The sequence below is a fragment of the Mus musculus genome, chromosome 13, assembly GCF_000001635.26.
Source record: "Mus musculus strain C57BL/6J chromosome 13, GRCm38.p6 C57BL/6J".
NCBI lineage: Eukaryota > Metazoa > Chordata > Mammalia > Rodentia > Muridae > Mus > Mus musculus.
In genome coordinates this window covers 21,695,445-21,717,529 of record NC_000079.6, presented here as the reverse complement: position 1 = coordinate 21,717,529, position 22,085 = coordinate 21,695,445, and the positions used below count along the sequence as shown (strand labels likewise).

General features: G+C 41.5%; 3 protein-coding genes and 2 non-coding genes across 5 annotated transcripts; 1 reads left to right on the top strand and 4 right to left on the bottom strand.

Annotated features, from left to right (window-relative positions):
- Nucleotides 1-670: 670 nt before the first annotated feature.
- H2ac13 (H2A clustered histone 13) lies at nucleotides 671-1,118 on the bottom strand. Its single transcript, NM_178182.2, has one exon. The coding sequence runs from the start codon at nucleotides 1,106-1,108 to the stop codon at nucleotides 716-718; it is 393 nt and encodes a 130-aa protein (NP_835489.1). The 5' UTR covers nucleotides 1,109-1,118; the 3' UTR covers nucleotides 671-715.
- A 228-nt stretch (nucleotides 1,119-1,346) lies between these two features.
- On the top strand, nucleotides 1,347-1,819 carry H2bc13 (H2B clustered histone 13). Its single transcript, NM_178199.3, has one exon. The coding sequence runs from the start codon at nucleotides 1,387-1,389 to the stop codon at nucleotides 1,765-1,767; it is 381 nt and encodes a 126-aa protein (NP_835506.1). The 5' UTR covers nucleotides 1,347-1,386; the 3' UTR covers nucleotides 1,768-1,819.
- A 4,645-nt stretch (nucleotides 1,820-6,464) lies between these two features.
- On the bottom strand, nucleotides 6,465-6,536 carry n-TMcat7. The gene has a single exon. It is a non-coding gene; the product is annotated as a tRNA-Met (tRNA).
- A 343-nt stretch (nucleotides 6,537-6,879) lies between these two features.
- n-TGgcc7 lies at nucleotides 6,880-6,950 on the bottom strand. The gene has a single exon. It is a non-coding gene; the product is annotated as a tRNA-Gly (tRNA).
- A 6,614-nt stretch (nucleotides 6,951-13,564) lies between these two features.
- Olfr1359 (olfactory receptor 1359) lies at nucleotides 13,565-14,556 on the bottom strand. Its single transcript, NM_001011820.2, has one exon. The coding sequence runs from the start codon at nucleotides 14,525-14,527 to the stop codon at nucleotides 13,586-13,588; it is 942 nt and encodes a 313-aa protein (NP_001011820.1). The 5' UTR covers nucleotides 14,528-14,556; the 3' UTR covers nucleotides 13,565-13,585.
- Nucleotides 14,557-22,085: the final 7,529 nt, after the last annotated feature.

Sequence of the window (22,085 nt, the reverse complement as noted above, 5' to 3'; positions counted from 1 at the left end):
GTTTTCGCAGTCTGAACATGGTTTAACCAAGTGTGCAATTTCCTCATTGAAAAGAAAATCCCGCCGCAGGTTCGTTTAAATCAATGTAATTTTTATTAAAAGCACTTTTCTTACTTTCTTTTTCCTACTTCAGATTAAATGAAAAGATGTGTAAAAGGTAGGTAGTGACTTTAAAAAGAGGCTCTAAGAACATTGACCCCCTGGAATTCAATTTGCCGAACGAGGTGTGTGTGTAGGGGGGAGGGTGTCTAGGGGAAATGTTTTTAGCTGTGATACCACCAAATGCTTTAACATCCTTTGCTGATTTTGACTTTGCCAAATGGCAGGACTTGTCAATCATGCACATAAACAGGATTCAAGTGAGGATTGATTGTACAGTGATTAGTTGTTTATCAGCATATGTGCTGATAAAGGAACATTTCAAGACAATTCTTTGTGCAGTCCGGTCTGTCCTGGAACTCGTCCTGCAGAGTAGGCTGGCCTGGAGTTCAAGATGTGTCTGTTTTATGTACTAGGTCCGAGGTTGGGTGCCTGCCTTCCAAAAACCAATATACTCTTAGCTAAGGTTAGGGGGTTGAACTAACCACAAGCCAGGGAAAACTAGGAGAGGTAATACACGTATTTCCCACAATGCACTATCCCAGTAGTGTTTAGGTCTCTTTGGAGAAAGTGAGTGGCTCTGAAAAGAGCCTTTGGTGATTCGTAATGTTTGGTTTCACTTCCCCTTGGCCTTGTGGTGGCTCTCGGTCTTCTTGGGCAGCAGCACGGCCTGGATGTTGGGCAGGACGCCGCCCTGCGCGATGGTCACGCGGCCCAGCAGCTTGTTGAGCTCCTCGTCGTTGCGGATGGCCAGCTGCAGGTGGCGCGGGATGATGCGCGTCTTCTTGTTGTCGCGGGCCGCGTTGCCCGCCAGCTCCAGGATCTCGGCCGTCAGGTACTCCAGCACGGCCGCCAGGTACACCGGGGCGCCGGCGCCCACGCGCTCCGAGTAGTTGCCCTTGCGGAGCAGCCGGTGCACGCGGCCCACGGGGAACTGCAGGCCGGCCCGGGAGGAGCGAGTCTTGGCCTTGGCGCGAGCCTTGCCGCCCTGCTTGCCGCGTCCAGACATAACTCAGCTGTAGATAACCACCGCAGTAAGAAGCAAAAACGGTATACGCATAGTATATATAGTCAAGGCTGGACGCGAAAACGGAGAGATTTCATTGGTTACACATTGGTTACCAATGGCGCCCTGGTTTTGAAAATCCCTTGTTTTGATTGGACTGTTAGTACATGACGTATGGTGATTCAGGTTCGGCATAGCCGTAAGTTTGTTTAAAATGCAGCCAGAACAGTCATTAACTTTTAGTTATCCTTTTTCAACTTAGTTCACTTCATCCTCTCAGTATGCCTGAGCCCGCCAAGTCCGCTCCCGCCCCGAAGAAGGGCTCCAAGAAGGCCGTCACCAAGGCCCAGAAGAAGGACGGCAAGAAGCGCAAGCGCAGCCGCAAGGAGAGCTACTCGGTGTACGTGTACAAGGTGCTGAAGCAAGTGCACCCCGACACCGGCATCTCCTCCAAGGCCATGGGCATCATGAACTCGTTCGTGAACGACATCTTCGAGCGCATCGCGAGCGAGGCTTCCCGCCTGGCGCATTACAACAAGCGCTCGACCATCACGTCCCGGGAGATCCAGACGGCCGTGCGCCTGCTGCTGCCCGGGGAGCTGGCCAAGCACGCGGTGTCGGAGGGCACCAAGGCAGTCACCAAGTACACCAGCTCCAAGTGAGCTCGTTTAACTCACACTCCTAACTCAAAGGCTCTTTTAAGAGCCACCCACACTTTCCTCTGGAAAAGCTGTTGCACATGCGTGGTTATTGATGACGCTTCTCTTGCCTTGGACCTAACAAGGCATAAGGTAAAATGCCAAAAGATGCAGTAAGCAGTTTGCGTTTGGAAGTTAAGGGTTAATGGACAGTCAGGCTTTGCCTCTCCGGTCAGTTGAAATATAATTCGCAGCAGCCTGTAGTTTTTATTTACGAGTGTGCACTGTATCCTGAAGCTTTAAATTAAGCATTAACTGGTATTCACACCCCAACCAACCAACCTTTCATTCCTCCTAACTGAAAAGTATGCTGCGTAAGCACAGGCCAGTTGTCCTGCGTGGTTGTGGGTATTTATCGTACAAGCGAAAATGGAACCTGAGTGTAAATTCACGAGAAAGTATGCTTCAGAGAAGCCATCTTCAAGACTGATTTGAATGTCCATGGTCCTAAGTCCAGCTGCAAGCGTCAAAACTGCATTTAAAGCCAGTGGGCCCCAGCATGACCGCTGAGTTGGAGGTGAATTAAAAGCGTGGGGTAGCCCCCCAATATTAGTGGGACTTCCATGCACCATCCAGGTTCTGCAACTCTCCATAATTCCGATAGTTCAAAAATCATTTTTGATGTTTCATGATATTAGCGTTCTCCGTTACCTCGTGACCTCTCTTCTGTAAATCATATTTTGTAGGTCACCATCGCAGTCCCTCTGTATGAAAACCACTTCAGTGTGCAGTTAAAGCAGGACAGGTGGAGGGCTAAAGAATAATCTAGTTTTGCAGTGTTGTGAAATGTGCTGCTCTTTTCTGCCATCTTGTGGCCACAAACAGAATCATAAGCCTTGGGTGTTTTTCATCCAGACTGAAAATGCTGTGACCAGTGAGTTACTGTAATGTTACTATTTTTTTTTCCTAGTAACGTTGAAAGAGTTATATTAACTTCTCAAGAGTCATTCGTGTGTGACTGAAGGAGAGGAGGCAAGACAGACGAGACTGGAGCACATAGAGGGAGAGTCTGGTCAGAGCTGTCAGAAACAAAAACTACACAAAATCAAATTAAATCATTCTAAAATACCTGAAAACATTAAAGACATGTTTTTTAGTTTTAGATTTCTGTCCCCTATTTTTTGGCATTTTCCAGTGCTTATTTATAACCAAAGATATTATTAAAATATTATTAGAATGACAAGGTTGCATATGAAACAGAGACAGATATTTTCTTAAAGTTCAAGATCAAGGCATGAGCAGATATGGCTTCTCCTGAGGGCTCTCTCTGGGATTTGGCAGGTGTCTACCTTCATGTCCGTGCCCTTGACCTTTTCAGTCTGGTGTCTCTCTGGTAAGCACCCCACTCTTAGGACCATTCTTAATGGAAATGGACTGAAGGCAAGTCACTAGGAAGGTGGTCAGCCACTTACCTGCAGCTCCCGCCTGTGAAGATCCTGTCTCCAAATACAGTCATACCAAGGACAAGAGCTGACCATGGGCATTTAATCTATCACCACACTTAACACTATATTTTATTTCAACCTGCTATTATTCCACATTTTCTTTCATTTTAAAAGTCTGCATTTAGTTAACATTATAGCTAAATCAACAACTGAAGATTTTCTAAAACGGAGTTTATGTGAGTTACTCACGGGGTCCAATAGTCATTGGACATTTGAAACCACCTTTCATTTCTAAAAATTTTCTTGACATCCATGCCTCCTGACATTGTTGGCTTGTATTTTTTGTTTTGTTTTGTTTTGTTTTTAATTTGATAGTGTATGAGACACTTAGGCCCCTAATCCTGCCACTCTAGTTTCCCCAAATTTTGAAAGAAATTAGGAAGCAGAACTGAGTAAAGTAGATTCATTCAGTTAGACGAGGTCCCATGCACTCTCTACTTTTCCTGTAGCAGTGTTACAGTTTTATAGACACCATAAAAAGAAGCATTGGGTTCTAGGTGAGTTAGGCTGCCCTGCTGTGAGAACTGCTGGAGTCAGGATGTCAGCCTTCCCCTTCCCCTTCCCCTTCTTGGGATTCCTGGAGGAAATCTTATATTTTTAGTTATGAGCCTAGCCGTTTAATGGCCGAGCCATCTCTCCAGCCCTCCTAGAGGAAATCTTAATTTTTTAGGTCCATTGTCTTAGCATTCCTCTTTCAATAAGGAGCAGAACATGTTTTAATAGTTTCTTAGCTCTGTGATAAGAACAATCAGAGTGTGGGTACCCATAAAGCCGGTAGGAACTGGCAGGAGCTGGGGAGCGGCAGTGCCCACTGTGTTCCTGGACAACACAGTTTCACTGGCTGGGGCTTCCAGTTTTGAAGAAGGTATGTGTTTAAATATGAAATAGCCTAAATCTTTTGTATGTTATCTAGCAAACATTTAGAATATGACCCAGACTAAACAAACAAACGTTGCTATTGTTTTTTAATCTCAAAGTTGAAAAACTGGATATGAACAAAAATTTCTGGACCCCAACAAACTCATGAAGTGTCCTGCCACCGAGGCCTGACTCAAATGCCCAGAGTTTCCCAGTTGATTCTCCACTAAGAAGACATTCCTTGCTTGGCCCCTCTAGGCAGAGTATAGGGTCTCACATAACAGACATTTGAAAGCTAGTTAAGACAAAAAAAAGTAAGCCGTAAAGAACAGCCTTGACCTCCTAACAACAGCGAGGTGAGGGTGAAGGGTAAGAAATGTTTAGCCTTGTTTATTGTTGTTATTTTGGGTTTGTGTGTTTTAGTCTTGAAAACCGAACTCAGGTCAGTCATTGTATTTGCTAAGCAAACACTACCTCTGAAACACTACCTCTGGTATTTCCTAACCTCTCAAACGTTGTTTATTGTTGATTGAATAGTTATCTAAGTTTAAAATGCAAAACAAGCAATCTTTTCTACTTAGATTACCTTTCTTTTGTTTTTTAATGACATTATTTTTAACTGGCAAGGGGAAGTTTATACATTAGTTGGGTCCAGCATGATATTTTGATATCTGTATAGAAGGCTGAGGATTAAATAGAGGGAGCGTCACCTGTTTACCTGTGCCTTGTGATACAAATCTCTTCTACCTGTTTTTCTCAGTCCTGTCTCTAAAATTCCCTCCCTTTTCTTTAGTGGTTTTCCCTTCTCTTCTGTCTTACAAGACATAAAAGGGAAGAGGGTAAGGTAACAACAATCAGCCTGAAGACTCCTCCCTCCCTACTACAAATCCCTGGGTGAATGAACTGCCTACTATGCTCTGTATCTCCCCTCCTCTCCTTTCTCTTTCTCTCTCCTCCAGTCAATTTTAGATGAAGCAAGGATCTCAAATTCCATTTAAAATGGTTGTCTAACGAATCAATGGCCCCTCTTCTTTATCTCTCCACTCATGATTGAGCATTAGAGAGCACTGTTTCCTTCTGACTTTAACATCTCAACAATTAAGATTTTTAAGTAGAAAATGAAGAAGAAGAAGAAGAAGAAGAAGAAGAAGAAGAAGAAGAAGAAGAAGAAGAAGAAGAAGAAGAAGAAGAAGAAAAGAGAAAAGAAAGAAAAGAGAAATGTGTGCCAGTTTGAATTCCAGAAGGAAGCACATATTTTAAGAGGAAAAATATCAGTACCAGGCTTAAATTTTATTTTATTTATATTTTTCCCCTGAAAGAAGGTCTCTATACGTTGCCCAGCAATTTATTGGTTCAAGTCACCCTCCATCTGGTGAGCAACTGGAATTATATAAAAGCAAAACTTTAAAATTTTAACTGTTACTGTTGTGTTATAATCTCTGAACTTTGCTCTGTAAAATACTTTATCAGAAGTGTCAGTAGGTTCATTTGATTATGCACCACATCTCTGCCTGCAGGACTTAGCAGGGGGCTGGTACTTTCAAGGCCTGATATTGGGAGATAAATGCACCCAGGCTTGAGCCAGGAAACTTGGCTTGGAGCATTACCAAAGATGATTAACAGAAGAGGTAAGAGTTGTCAGAACAAACTTCGAAAGACTTGAATGTGGACAAAGAAAATCTCAGCGTGCCCTCTGGGAATAATGTAACAATAGTAATGGGGATCGTTTGCTGTCTTTGATGTATCGGGATATCTCAGCTCGATAGAGATTGACTATAACGGATAAGATGTCAGTTTTTTTTCCAGATATTGACTGTGGAAAGGAAGTAGGGCTGGCGTGTGGCCTTTCCTTCTCAAGACCTCACCAGGGACGACACTCAATTCTCCACCAAGCGACTATTGTTCCACACAGACTTTATACTCCTGTATAGAAAAAATTCTCAAGTTGGGAAATCTCCAGAGCTCTAAAGAAATCAAGGAATAAAACACACCATACTGAGCTGGTGGTGATACGCGCCAAGGAGGAAAACGGAGCAGGTGGAAAAGGCTACTCCATGTAACTTTCACAGACACTCTTAAACCGAGCTGGCTATAAGTAGTCTCTTTGAACGGGACATTCGTAGTATGCAGTTTAGAGGCGCACAGACATGCTACTTCTGCACCTGGGTTTACCACCTCCGAGTCTGTTTACCATCCCTCAGCTAATTGAAAGCGCGCTTCGAGATGTTTTCATCTTCATCTCGAAGAAATATTGTGCGCAGCATGCTTTAATTAGTTATTACTTTCGGTTTCTGCAAGCAAATAGAAAGTGAATAAAACTTTGGTTTTGTGTGACGAGGAAAAAAAAAAGCTGCACCTTAGCAGAGGATGGTTTCGATCCATCGACCTCTGGGTTATGGGCCCAGCACGCTTCCGCTGCGCCACTCTGCTAGAGCTGCCTAGGTGTTCTTTGAAATCACACTTGTATAGTTCGATGTGAACACTGTCTTCTGACAGCTTTTTCCAATGTGTAGTGATTAGCTGATTTAATTGGTGATTTACATATAGCAAAATGAGCTCCGAAGGATTTTATTTTAAATAGATAAATGAAATTCAATGTTTCTTTAAGAAAATAGTTTGTCACTAACCTACTAGTCCCTTTCATTTGAAAGAACGATTTTATTTAAAATATGATTACTATGTACGAGTAATTGAAATTTAAGTAGGAAAAACGAATGATTCTAAGACAGATTGTATTTCGAATACATGATTTAGAAAAAAGGAAAACGAGACCTGCATTGGCCGGGAATCGAACCCGGGCCTCCCGCGTGGCAGGCGAGAATTCTACCACTGAACCACCAATGCTCCGGTAGTTTGTACTTTAATCGTACAAGTAATTATACTACCCATACGAGAAAATTCCATTTCAAAATATCACCTTTTTTAAAATAGTTATTAATATCATCTTACACTTTTAATGTTAACTATTAATAATGTTTCTTCCTTATTTACGGCAACACTGGGCGTCCCAAGCACTTGCAAGCCACCAGCTAGTAGACCGTAAGTCTCCATTCGGAGGTGGAAAGATTGACAGACTTGGGTGGTACCGGGGATCAAGGGTATTGAGACCCGGGGAGGGCACTACGGATTATGTGAATATCACCTCAGTGGAGGCGTTTCTCAGAAATCGCTTAGGAATCTGGGTGGACCCTGAAGGAACGTGAGCAGGACAATGAAGAAAAGTTAAGGGAATGAGAAGAGAGTCCAACGGAAAGGTGCAAAAGAGCAGACGAAAGGGAAGAGAGGAACCCCAATGCGCGCGCTGGTATGTCGGATCAGTGCTGCTCCCTACTGGTCGGAAGTCGGAAGACCGGAGGGGCGGATGCTAGAAATGAGGATTCGGCCTTAGGAGGTCAAGGTTGCATTTTCAGAAGTAACTCTGTAATGTTCTTTAGGAAAATCGAGTCTAGCAATGCCAATAAAGGATAACTTTTCCCCAAAGGCACAGTCATGACTTCCATAAAAACATAAAAATGAACTCGGGTTAAATGATTTTGTATAATAAATTCAAGATGTGACTGCTGTAACCTAATCAACAGAAAATCTAAAAAATAAAATGTCGAAATAAAATTGTGAGAAAAGCCATACCTGGTATTTCTTTTGAGCATACTAAATCTGGTTTTGCCCGGGGCCTCCTTTCAGGCCTTCCCAGGTGAGAATATAAATATGCAGCCCTACAGAAACTTCTGGAAAAGTAGAAAGGGTGTCGAAATGCTTTCCAAAAACCTTTAGGATTCCACATATATGTTGGGACAGAAGCTGACGGAGAAGCTCAGTGGTGAGTAAGGAGGAATAGAGAGAAGAGGGAAGAGAAAGAAAATTAAAAACAAAAACAAATAAAAACACACAATCAAAATAACCCCAACAAACTAACCTCTTAGCTATGTAAGCTCAAAATCCTAAATTAAGTAATGCACCCGGAGATAAACATACCCAGGCTTGACCCAGGAAACTTGGCTTGGAGCGTTACCAAAGATGATTAACAGAAGAGGTAAGAGTTGTCAGAACAAACTTCGAAAGACTTGGATGTGGACAAAGAAAATCTCAGCGTGCCCTCTGGGAATAATGTAACAATAGTAATGGAGATCGTTTGCTGTCTTTGATGTATCGGGATATCTCAGCATAGAGGAGAAAGAGCATTCAGCATTGAATCAAAATGCAAAACCTGTTCAGCAAAAGGCTCTGTTAAGACATTTAAAAACAAGCCACAGAGAGGCAGAAAATATGCACAGCATACCTGATGAAGGGTTTCTTATTTATATGTTGTTAATCAATCAAAACCCACAGACACTGAGGAAGGAGAGACTCTGGAAACATTGCTGGGAAGAGAGACCATGGCGTTACGATATCTTTGCCCAGAAGGTTTCTTAGGGTTTCCAGATGTTTAAGATGTCCAAAAAGGTCTCTCCACATTTAGGAAAAACTTTAATGCAAAATCGCTATTGCAAAGAACAAAAAGGACTCCTGCAAAAGAGGAAAGAGTTTTCTGCCATACAGTACTGCGATCATAAGATCTGTGCAGAAGGAATTTCCCTCATGTAAAAAGGAGTTAGAGGCTCAGGTAAAGAAACCCCCAAGTGGAGGCCTCAGAAGCAACATTTCTGTCTCCTCATTGCCCCACCAGAGGATTTAGGACGCACATGTTACTTTTCTTTTTGGCAGATTTACACTATTTGGTGGTGGTGGTGGTGGTGGTGGTGGTGGTGTGTGCATGCGTACCATGGCCTGCATGTGGCATGGCCTGCACCATAGGACATCATAGGACAACCGTTGGAAGCTGATTCTTGCCTTCTCCCCTGGGATCTTAGGACTGAACTCAGATGATCAAGGATGTACTCATCTCTTGAGTGCCATCTCTCCAGCCATGTGCCCCTCTTGTTCAACAAAGCTAGATTCTCATTATTTGTCTTACATGTGATGAGCTAAATTGCTTATCCTCGTCATCGGTCAGGACAAAGTGCTCACTAACTAACCTTCAGTCCCTTTAAGCATGAGCCAGGCAACAAGATGAGCTACCCTGAGTGAAGCACTGTATGATATGATTGTGCTACCCTTTAATCTAAAGTCCTCACAGCTGGCTCTTTCTGATGTAATCCCATCGAAGGAGGTGATTCCTCTTCCGTCGATCCTAAGGCACGGAGATAACACCGCTATCAAGGAAAGAGGTTACTAAGCAAAAACCATAACAAATAGATTTGATCTAATTTCGACATGTTGTGGGAACTTAGAGGTAGACCATTTAAAGACCCAGGGAGAACCCTCTCTTTAGGATTATATTTACTGAAGTATAGGCAGCAATGGACAGTAAAAATGTGCTTGCACAAACAGAAATAGGCTGAATGGGAGCCATAAGATGGCCCCATGACATGATTTGAATATGCTTGGCTAGGAAGTGACACTATTAGGAGGTGTGGCCTTGTTAGAATAGGTGTGTCACTGTGGGCATGGGCTTTAAGACCCTCAGCTGCCTGGAAGTCAGAATTCTGCTAGCAGCCTTCAGATGAAGATGTAGAACTCTCAGCTCCTTCTGCACCATGCCTGCCTGGATGCTGCCACGTTCCTGCCTTGATGATAATGGACTGAACCTCTGAACCTGTAAGCCAACCCCAGTTAAGTGTTGGCCTCTCCATGCAGCATTAGCCCCTCAGTGCTCTAGGATAAGACCCCCTGGAATGCCCCATCAGGTTAGGGAGGTCACAACATTTCTTCTGTGTAGCCAGCTGCTACACAGAATAGAAGGAGAAGTCTGACATAATATTCCTGGAGTATATAACTCTTTATAATTCCTGGAGTCTCTTCTCCTGGCTTCCATGACTGCCATTCTGTCTGGTGGTAACTGGATGACAGAAGCTACCACAGCATCCTGAGCTACACACACTCAGTGTCTTGGATGATGAAAGTTTCTGATGGAGGTGCGGTTGCTAGTGGAAATTTCTGTTGACAATGTCAGTTCCTAACAAAAAAAGCAGCATCTAGAGCTACTCCTGTATCTGCCAAAATATTCTGCTGTCATTAAACACAAAAATGGCAGCTTTTCCTTTTATTTCCCAGATGTTCCTCCTGTATCCTGAAGTTGTGTTATTTGTATGAGTTTTGTACACAACTTTATATTATGTGTACATGGTCTTGTGTACTGTGCATTCCAATGTGATTTCTGTTCCCCTGAGATCTAGTTACTGTCCAGACATGGGCATTGTCATAAATATTCAAGGCTCTCCTGTATCAATGTGGTGTAAAAGATGCTCAACAGTTACCTCTGATTGGTTAATAAAAGATCTCTGAGTCTGAGGCAACTCTGGACTACAGAGCAAGTTCCAGGACAGCAAGGGTTACACAGAGAAACGGTCTCAAAAATAAATAAATAAATAAATAAATAAATAAATAAATAAATAAATAAATCGAAGTAGATTCTTGTCAATTTGATCAAGACTCCAGAAAATAACAACTTAACTTTCTTTCTTTAGGAGACAATGGGCTACATGATCCAGAACAGTATAGATGACTCAGCATTTTAGTGATGGTCTCCCTTTGCCAACCAAGTGGGTAACCAGGCGCTCCTCATCCCTTTTATTACCTTCACTAGCAAAATATGTGATTGCGAATCTTAAGTGGAGGTACTTACTCTAGATTATTTAAATGACACCCAAATCACATCATGAATATTTATGAGACAGGTTGAGTGAGATTCTACTGAGGTTCACAATGTAGAGAAAGAAATGTGAAAGGAGCCAGAAGTGAGAGAAGATTTTTAATTTACCTTGCTTCATAAATTTCTATTTTTCAAGATTGTCAAACGGTCAACTCTATCAGCATTGTAGAGTGCTGATATTCTTATGAGTTCTTTCATTGTATTAAAATCAACGTCTCAATTTTTATCCAGTGATAGGAATTCTGCTCTTTATGAAAGAAACTACATTTCCTGAGCACTTTTCCAGTACCGATGTCAATGACATCAGGACAAAGTGCGTCCTACTCAATGCTGAACGAATTCATGCTTTCCATAAAAAGTCTTCAAGAGGTTTTGTATTCTGATTACTCAATTCTTCACTTACTCCCTATTCTATGAAGGCATTTTAGTTGCAAAATAGATTGATTAAAGTGCAAGTCCCAGAGCTACAACCAATAGCTTATTAGTACATTCTCCCAGGTAAGGATTATATGGAATGTATTGCCAATCATATTTTTAAAACTTTTAGAAATGTAGTAGAAAATGAAGTTGACATATATATACTGAATTATGTTAAATACCTGCCACTTATTTGTTGATTTTATCTTAAATCATATTTCTCACATCTTCAGAACTAGTTTTCCTACCTCACCCATCCTCTTAAAGTTATCACTCCTTTCATTTTTTTTTAATTCAGACAGGCTTTTGATTGACAATTGTCAATTAGTATAGCGAAACATTTAAATCCTATAGCAATAGTGAATTCTTTCTAAAGTAGTAGCATTTTACTAGTCAGTTTTTATCGGGGCGGGGTGATTTAACACAGTTAGGAGCACATAGAATTATTCTACCCCCTCAGTCACTGTTGCTCCACATTGTACAAAAGTTTAATGAGAGGGGCCAGCAGAGATCATGAAACACTTATCATATGTACATATATATACACATTAACTAATAGGAAAATATTTATAGAATTTAAATAAAAATCCCTTTAAAAATTTACCAGTGTACAGTGTGCTGAATCAATTAAATTACTCATTTTTTTTCTCCCTTCTGCTAATCCCTCCAATGCCACCCCCAGCTTTGATCAAGATGCCAGTATCCAGCCTCTACTGGCCTCACCCTAGTTCTGAAAGCTGAATCTGAACCCAGATGATCCCTAGGAAACACCAGTAATAGCTCCAAAGGCCAGGATGGAGCGTGGTGTTCAGTGGCTTTCTCCTTGGCATCCTGCCCGTGAAAGCCACAACACCCAGCTCCTCACAGATCTCTAAAAGGCACTGATACTGACATGGAAATGATACAAAAAAAAATTGTCTCTGGAAACTTGATCTTTCCTTTGCTTGGACTTTAAAATAAGAATGCGCTTTCCTTAGAAAATGTCCTCTCATTTTTCAAAATACACTTTCAATGTTCTCTCCCATTTTTCTTTTTAATTCCCATTAATAGAAATAAAGAATAGATGCTCAGTATAACTGCTATTTTCTTTAACTGTTAGTAGAACAGTTCTTAATGTCTGATCCCAGCGAGGGAACATCAACACTTTTCTTCGGATTTGTAAAAAGACAAATTCTCAGCCCCACATCAGACCTACCGTGCTAGAAACACTGAGCATTGTAGGACACAGTGTAAATGTTTCCTGCATTTTTTGGTTTTAAGATAAGTTTGGTTGAAAAGGAATCGAAGCAATTAATGACAGTTTAACATATGATATACATGATCAGTTATGGCCTTTAGTGTGCAACTGTTTTCTTCAGCACTGTTGAATTGTGAAAGCAATATGAGAGAAGTGTTCGTTCCAGACTTGCTGACTCAAGGCAATCAACGGATAGAAAACAATGTTCTTGCATACGAAAAGTACGGTGGGGCTGGAGAGATGCTCTGTGGTTAAGAGCACACACTGTTCTTTGAGAGGACCTCAGTTCAGTTCTCAGTACCCACATGGCCTCTCACAACTGTCTCTAATTCCAGTTCCAGGGGATCCAACACCTTCACACAGAGACACATGCAATACACATGAAATAAAAAATTTTAAAGAAGAAAAGTACAGTGAACAGGAGTGGACATCATGGTGGACTGCTTTTTAAAGTGAATCAAACTATGGATTATTTAGAGGCTAACAAGAAGAGATGGTATGTATATAGGAGATATCATTTAAAATGTCAAGAAGAGCTTTGACTCAAGGTTAAAGTATTGCTTTATTAAAATGGGATGTATCCTCAATTTAATAGAGGTAGAGACTATAGAAAGAAAATTATGGAAATTTTAAAATAAACTATTGAGGTCAGTTCTCTGTGGATTTTAAATTGTGTTGGTGTGGAGATAATGCTAAATTTTCACCCAGGGCTCAAGAAGATGAGTCTAGAGCTAGCACTACAGACCTCTGTTAGAGCTTCTGGGCATGTTTAAAGGGCAGGATGCATGTTTATGTACATGACAGTGTATCTGCATGTATATTAAATGCAGTGTTTTTGTAGAAAGGATTCTCAGATTTTTACTTTAGACCTGGAGATGTCTAGGAATCCTCACTAAGCACACAAATGGTATAAAACTTGAAAATATGCAGCTTGTAGGGATAGCAGACTGGGAAAATCATAGAGTCACTTCTCAGGGCTTGCAAATGAATATGTCCAGGCAGGACAACACTATATAGTCCTCTATCAACAAGACTTTATTTGATGGAAAGCATCACAATAATTCAGTATAGAAGGAAACGATATAATGTATCAGGCTGTAAAAACTTATGCTAATAGGGCTATTACTCAGGCATCCCTTATTTTCTACTCAGGATGATCCTTGTCACCAACCTCTTGAACGCTCCCTTTACCTCTTTGTTCCTGAGTGTGTAGATGAGGGGGTTCAGCATGGGTGTGATGATCCCATAAAAGAGAGACACCATTTTCCCCCGGTCCTTGGAAGTAGGGGATGGTGGCTGCAGATACATGTAGATGGCAGTGCCATAGAAAAGGACCACCACGATGAGGTGGGAGCCACATGTCCCAAATGCCTTTCGCCGACCTTCAGCTGATCTTATTCTCAACACTGCCTGGACAATAAAAGCATATGATATGAGGATGAGGGTCACGGGTATTAAAAGAAACAGCACACTGATGAAGAACAGCTCTGCTTCATTAGCTGTCGTATCCACACAGGACAACTTGAGCAGGGCAGGGACTTCGCAAAAGAAATGGTCCACTTCCTTGTGTCCACACAGTGGCATCTGAAGGGTCCACGTAGACTGTAATACTGAGTTGCTGAAGCCACTGATCCAACATGCAGCCGCCAACTGGAGGCAGCGCCTCTGGTGCATGATGACTGAGTAGTGGAGAGGCCGACAGATGGCTACAAACCTGTCAAAGGACATGACGCCCAGCAGAAAGCATTCTGTGGAACCCAAGGCCAGGAAAATGAAAAGCTGGGCCACACAGCCACCATAGCTGATCACCTTCCGGGTGCTGCAGATGTTGATGAGCATCTGTGGGACCGTGCTTGTGGTGTAGCACAGGTCCAGCAAGGACAGGTTAGTGAGGAAAAAGTACATGGGGGTGTGGAGTTTGGAATCCAGGCGGGACACAAGAATGATCATCATATTTCCAAAGATGGTCAGAATATAGGACACTAGAAACACCACAAAGAGCGGCAGCTCCAGCCATGGCCGATCTGAAAACCCTAAGAGAATGAACTCCCGTGAGATGCTCTCATTGGCCACACTCATATTAAACGGTACAGCCTCCGAGTTGCTGGAGCACAAAGGGTTATAAGTTGGTGGACATGCTTATTGGATGTGTCAGCTAGTTATGAAGTGATGACTCTGGAGAATTTTGTGCATTCACAAAGTGATCCTGTTAGGGTGAAAATGTATTGACAGAGGTTTAAGTGTCTGTCAAACCTTACAGAGCTGTTTTTCTATTCCTAACAGTTTTTACCAACATGATTTCAAGGTTACAGCACTTTATCAGTTTCTACTGTCACAGAAAGTTTCTGGTGTTTGCTATGTTATGGATTGGTTGTTCTCTGGTCTTTTTTTTACCATGTATCTGCTATCAGGGAGACACAGCTATTGTTCCTGTTGTTTGAATCCAGTTTAATTTCTCCCCAGAATCAGTGAGAGTCTCTGTTCTCTGGCATTGGTGAAAATTATTTAAATCTCATCTCCCCACAATTCCTGCCCTTCCTTCAAATAAATGCAGATATGATAGCATCTGTAGTAAGTTTTCAGACACAATGCTAAGACACTTTTCTATTATTCTCATGTTGGATTGTATGCTCCTGTGACATCTGAGGCTGGCAGGTCTGGCTCATGCACTTCCAACCTTTTTCTGTAACTAGTTATATCCTCTGACAATGTTTCTTGTCCTCTGATCTTCAGGTTCCTCTTTTGTTAGATACGCATCTATGAAGATATTACCTTAGTTATGGTTTCTATTGCTGAAAAATTACACCACAACCAAAACGCAAATCGAGGATTCAGGGGTTTATTTAGCTTACACTTCCACATTGCTGTTCATCACTCAAGGAAATCAGGACAGAAACTCATGCAGGGCAGGAACCTGGAGGGCAGAGCCCATGGAGGAGTGCTGCTTACTGGCTTGCTTCCCCTGGCTTGCAAAGGCTGCTTGCTTTTGGACTGTAGACCACCAGCCCAGGGCTGGCACTACCCACTAATTGAATACATGCCTTTCAGATGGATCTCATGGAGGCAGTTATTCACCTGAGGCTCCTTTCTCTCTGATGACTCTAGTCAAATTGATACAAAACCAGCCAGTACTGATCGGAATGACTTTTTTGGACTGCGGAGAGTCGTACGTGCGCCCCGCTGAGCCTGACTCTGGGTGGGAACAGAGGAGTGTGAATCAGGCAGCCACAGTGAGGGAAGGACTGAAGAGCTCAGGAGACTCAATTGGAGCTTTTACAGGGTTCACTCTCCTAGGGGTCAGCAGCACAAGTGGTTGTGTGACAATCCCAGCAGTCAGCTTTAATCCCAGCAGCTAAGGAAACAGTTGTGACAGAGTGCTGGATGCTTTGCGTTGAGAAACTATTCATAGATCTACATTTTCTGCAGGTACTTATGTGACAGGACTGGCAGTAAAAAATGTATGCATCCCAAACAATTCTCAGTGATAATCCAACCTACTCTGGGAGTTCATCGCTATCAGAAATTATACTTTTCAGCTTTAGTCCTATCTATCAAAATGGTAGTGAAGGGTGCTAGGTTTTTCTACTCATTCCAGAGCACTCCCTAGGAAGCGTTCCCTTACACTCTCCTTTTAGAAATTTTAGATATGCTGGGCGGTGGTGGTGCATGCCTTTAATCCCAGCACTTGGGAGGCAGAGGCAGGCGGATTTCTGGGGATTTCTGAGTTTGAGGCCAGCCTGGTCTACAGAGTGAGTTCCAGGACAGCCAGGGCTACACAGAGAAACCCTGTCTCAAAAAAGCAGGAAAAAAAAATTTTTTTTTGAGATATATGATCCGTTTTAGAGAGATTAAGTTTTAAGTTTTTCTCTTAGACAAGTTTCCAGACTTGTTTGAAATTTTCTGGTAACTGAAGACCAACTTTCTCCTGCCTCCACTCGGGAGTGCAGTAAATAGATATGCACGGTCACTCCCTGGTTAACAGTGCTGCAGTTCTAAGGCAGAGCCCTGGCCTACAGGCAGTGTAGGCAAGCATTAGCCAAAGTTTAGCTAGATTCCCAATACTGTGTGTGTGTGTGTATGTGTGTTTTAAGTGAAAATTTGATACTGAAGAGTTGTATAGTACAATTCCACCCATTTAAAGAATATACAGCATACAATATTTAAATAGTAGTATAAATATTAAAACTTACCTTGAGGGATTCAGAAGAGACCCATATCCCTGGGAAACAGGTAGAGAAGGGAAGCAAACCAGCCTTGGCGCTAATCTGCCAGTTTGTGCTCTGTTTTAAAATAGGCGCGTCCTTCCTTTATGAAATTCTTAATTGCTTTACTCCCCAATTTATTTGGGTTTCTATTTTCAAACTAGTGTAACTTTAGTTAAGACTTTAATCACCATCAGGTTTAAATCTCTATAAGAAATATAATTTCCTTAACTCACTACTTTCTTATAAATCAGTATGAATCTATGAGGACATTTAAAGTGTGGATGGCAGAAACACATCTTCATTCTCTTAGCCAAACCTACACATTGCCAAAAAATGTGAGAACCAGGTAGAAAGAGCAGGATAAACATTAGTAAAAATAAATTTCACATACTTCGGAATTTCATTTTTGTTTTTATGTCTGTTTTCACATAGGGCCTTATGTGGTCGAGGCTAGCCTCACACTTGATCTATAGCTGAGGTTGGCATCATCCTTCCGCTTTACCCTCCCCTGTGCTGGGTATAGGTCTTGACTAACATAACATAGAACTTATATGTCTTTGTATTACAAGACTAAATCACACCGTCTCCAAATCCATACAATTAGAGTGAGTCTATGTCTCAGTTCATCTAGGACTTGTTGTCCTGGGACAGAAACTGATGGAGTTACTTTCACTTTCAAACTGGGTCGTTACTGGATAAGCTGTAAAGTCTCCCTACCCAATGCTAGGGCATGACATGAGTTCTGTATTATTGCCAAGGAGGCAATAAGGACATTTCTTGTGTTTCTTGCTTCAACATCATCAGTGACCCACCAGGGCCCTTGATTCTGATGTTTAACCTGAGACACATTACCAAGAGATGGCCTCGCTAAGAAGCCTCATTATAGATAAAGGAGAGAAAATTAAGTGATAATTTCTAATCAATGGACCCGCCACCCTGAGAGTCAGAACTTATAACTCCTTTGTTAACAATGTAATATATGAGTGATTGTGACATGTAAAATCCTCTCATGCTCCACAGTCATGGCACAAGGAAGAGCAAAAGTATTTGTCCTTCTAGCAGGGAACTTTGGAACGGAATAACAGCAGAGAAACACGCAGGAAGCAGGGAAGGCGATGGGTGAATTCAATCTTACAGTGTGCTTCATCCACCTTCTGAATATGTCCAACTTCCAACAGATGAGAGCCTCAAATGTCTATGATCTTCTAAAAGCACATAGCTAGATAGTATTGCTGTCATTCTGCGAATTAAGTGAGCTGAACTCAGACATATCATTAGCGTTAGCAAAAAGTGTTTTTCAATAAAAAGAACTCAGACCCAAAGGTTAGGGTTTCCTTAGCTGCATTAATAAACAAAATGGGCTATGCGCTCACTTGCCTCTTAGCGCCAAATCTACTTGCTCATAGCTACAGCTGCCGTCTTTGAGGCCACAAAATAGGTTTCTCTCTTTTAAAGCAAACCTACATTGCAGCACCTTAGGCTGATATTATTCTTCTTTGGAATACCACACATTCTGTCAGCCAGCAAAACAAAACATTTGAATCACGGGAGAGCACAGCAGCGAGGCGAAAGCTGACATTTGTCCGTGAATGTTTCAGAAAGCTGCTGAGGAGCCTTTACAAGTTTTATCTGTGATCACCTGAGAGGATTTTAACCTAAACTTCAGGATACTTCTTTGATGAATAATATCATTTATTTATTTAGCCTTGTGTTTCTCATCTTGAACTTCCTTGCCCTGTATCTGAGTTTGAATACTCTAAAGGATGGAAGAGATCTTGAAAAAACTCTTTAAGCGTTATGGTGCAAAGGGCATTGGAACAAGAAAGGCACCAGAGTCAGCTCCAAGTTTGCTAACTGCACAAATGAATTAAACACTTAGAGTATCAGCTGTATTTTCTGTGGTGGGATAGAGGTGATATTTTCCTCTGTGTGTAACAACTATTTACTTATGTTTCTTCAAATTACCTCATACCTCAATGAGAGGCTCTCTAATATATCATCCTGCTTTGCTGGATTATAAGCATAAATAATAGAAGTCATTTTCCTACACAGCTAGTAAGGAAAAGAAATGTAATAAAAATGTAGTTTAGAAACGATGAGCCCTGAAGGCAGAGCTTGGGTTTCAATGCTCCTCTAGCTTAGGTAGATTTCCTGAGAGCCCAGATCTGCTTGAGCAGCAAACAGAAGGAAAAGGTGACCTGCTGCTGTGCAGCCTGTGGTCCCACCAAGATCCCAAACCTCTTCTAATGCTCAAACTCTAATGCGAGTTTTAGCAGTTTGTATAAATGTATTTACTTACCACCAATGTAAGCATTTGGAATGATGCCTTTGTTTTGATGTCCAAGTATCCTTGAATGCAAGGAGAGTTGATTTAAAGTCTGCACATGCACTGACATCTTCCTGCCCCAGTTAGCCATACACTCGTTCTGACTCAAAATGACTTAGCATTCTTTAGTTTCACTGCTAGGTAGGCATTCTGATGTCCCCAAACACAGCTCACTGGACAGTGAGAAGGAAGTATCACTCAGGACTGGAATGCATGGGGTTGGTGCCATGCCATTTATAGTTTAGGGAATCTACTGTTATTTTGAAAGATTTTTTTTTTCTGTCAGCCTTGCAAAACTGGATAAAAGATACTTTCTCCGTAAAGGCTGGTGTTTCTTTTGGTCTGTGGAGAGAATCTTAATCTTTCATAGCCAAAGTATTCTGTTTATAGTGGCAAAGCCAGGACTTGACCCTATGGGACACAGGCAGGGGAGCTGTGAGATGAGGGCTTTTTCCTCACTGATTAGCTCAAGAAGACACTTCCCTCTAGGGATGGATAGGATGCTCAACTCTTTCTAACACTAAAGGAATGACATGGAATATCTTAGCAAATGTAAACTAAATTTTGTGCTCAGAAGGAATTTTATTTCTTTTTGTAATCTATTCAGAAGGTTTTCCAAAGCCATTTAATTACTGTTGTTTGTTTGCTAGATCCTTTTTGAGACAGGGTCTGGTGTAGCTCAGGATGGCCTCAGACTCCTAAGTGCTGGGATTTTAGGGGTATGCCACCACCTCTGTTCACTACTTAGTTCAATGAGAAGAAAAATATTTTATGTATAAATATTCTAAGACAGCATCTAAGGTCATGTTGTTACCCTTTGATTTAACCAAGAAAAAGCCTTTAGCTATCATTTGAAACTCTGTTGGCCTTTGTTGTCTGTCTAACCCTCCCACCCCCTCTGCTTCCTGGATTCTCCTTAGTTCTTGGCTGCATTCACGGCACCATGGTTTTAAAATGCTCCTTGTCTAATTTTGTTACCCCTCTATGTTGATTAGTTGGCACTCTACCAAATGCCCACTTTTCTGCTCAAAAATTTACAACAGTCTAGACTCGTGCATTCCCTCTTCATTTTATTAGTTGAAATTTCATTCAATTATTATTCTGATACTCAGATTTTCCCTACTTTGTGCCCACAGAAGTCTCTTCAAGCAGCCACGCCATCCCTTTGTCCTTTCCTCTTGGTTTGAGAAATACTTCTTTAAATTCAATACAAGCTATGTCTGGAGTTTCTCCATAGCACTCTGGATTCCTTGGGGGGGGGGGGAGATGGAAAAGCCAGCACAATCTAAGAGTGCATGAACACGTAAGGATTTAGTGCCCATGCACAGACATTCTCCACCCCTTCCTAGCTCACTCATCTATCTGTACATGGTGAGTACTCCAGTTCTCAGTGATACCTTAATTTCAATCCACTTTGTAAAGCTCATGCAGGTCTTCTCCCTTTCCCTATTTATATGTTCCTTCTCCAAGTAGAAGAAGTTGGACTCCTCAATACGGTGCCTTCTCTATTCAGTCCTCTGCAAGTAATAACTTCATCTATGATACATGCCATTTCATCAAGTCCTGACAGCTTCACAGGAATGAGATACTTGGTGTGAGCACCGCACACTTTCCTCTATACCAAAACGTTTAGGTATGAAGTTTGTAAACTTTTGTTAGATTCTTCAGCTATGCAAAATGTTTTGAAGTGTATCCATATTACTACATATAACTAAGTAGTGTTTTTCTTTTATTACAACTGGGATCCACTTTATGACTACAGAAACAATTGCCCATTTATTTCTCTTCTTGGTTGAGGGAGTCTGATTCATCTACTTTTTCATCTTTCTTAACTTTATTTTCCTTCTAGTATTTTGGGTTTGGCTTGGCTGTGTAGTACATTTTCTTGAGTCACTATAGTTGGTTATTTCTCTGTGATCTTTCTACTTTTTATATGGATCATGATGGGTATAATTTTTCCTCAGGACTGCTTTTGCTTTATTGCATACATATTTGGTGTGTTGTGTCTACAATTCCCTTTGTCTCCTTCTTCTTCCTGCTCCTCCTCTTCCTGCTCCTCTCCTCCTTCTTCTCCTTCCTCCTTTTCCTTCTTCTCCCCCTTCTTCCTTCTCCTGCTTCTTTCCCTTCCTCCTCTTTTCTCCTCTTCCTTTCATCCCTGCCCCCACCCTTTTGACTCTGATATATGGCTACCATGTCCTTCCAGCCTTGATGACTGAATCTTCACCAAGTTATTTCTGTCATTTTAATCACAGTGGTTCATAAGTAACTAGTATACTATTCCTATTCCAGAAAGGCTGCTAGTCACTTATCTAGATATGCAGATGACTGTGAATCATGTCTTCTCTTAACTAGATGATGAAAATTCTTGTAGCTATGTATGTCATTACCAATTAGTACAAAAATTTAAAAAACAGAGCAGGTGGCATGAATTGTAGGTACAATGTATTTATAGGAATACATCACTAGAACCCTTCCCAGAGACTTAGAAAGGGTCAGTGCAAGTGCCAGGTTATGAAATTATGCTCAGCTTCATGGTAAGTAAACCTGTGGCTTACTTACTGCCTGGGAAGCCACCATGGTAGTGAAATCTATGTCCTCTTTTGCAAACTTAGCTCAATTTTAGATCAAGAATTCTGCTTGCAGGCAACAGAATATCTAGGAAAGTATGCTAATCCTTCAAGAACTGAAAAAGCCATAATAAATAACAAAAAATATTTGTATAAGTAACATAGAGACATTGAAGCAATAAGCACAAAAAGTTACTATTCCATAGAGTGAACAGCTCTGAAGTGGACTTGAAGTTTCCTTTTCCCTGGAGAAAGTTGCTGGTCCTGGGTGCCAGCCAGCAGCAGATGGCTCCATTAATCTATCCTATCACAGTCAGGGGCAAAAGGACAGAGCAAAGGCAGGGGATGTGGAGAAAGTTGTTATTTTTGTAAAGCTAAAGTAACCAAAATGAAGTAAGGACACAATGACAAACAAGCCTTTAAATACAATAGAGAAGAAAAATTTAAAGCTACACTTACAACAACACAAAAATAAAAAACAAACAAAAAATGAAAAGTCACATTTTCAAGAATTGTAGTTCTGGGGAGTCAAATCCAGT

Bases quoted from the DNA above. Each gene is read 5' to 3' on its own strand.
- Olfr1359 (NM_001011820.2), bottom strand. From the start codon at position 14,527: ATGAGTGTGGCCAATGAGAGCATCTCACGGGAGTTCATTCTCTTAGGG.
- H2ac13 (NM_178182.2), bottom strand. From the start codon at position 1,108: ATGTCTGGACGCGGCAAGCAGGGCGGCAAGGCTCGCGCCAAGGCCAAG.
- H2bc13 (NM_178199.3), top strand. From the start codon at position 1,387: ATGCCTGAGCCCGCCAAGTCCGCTCCCGCCCCGAAGAAGGGCTCCAAG.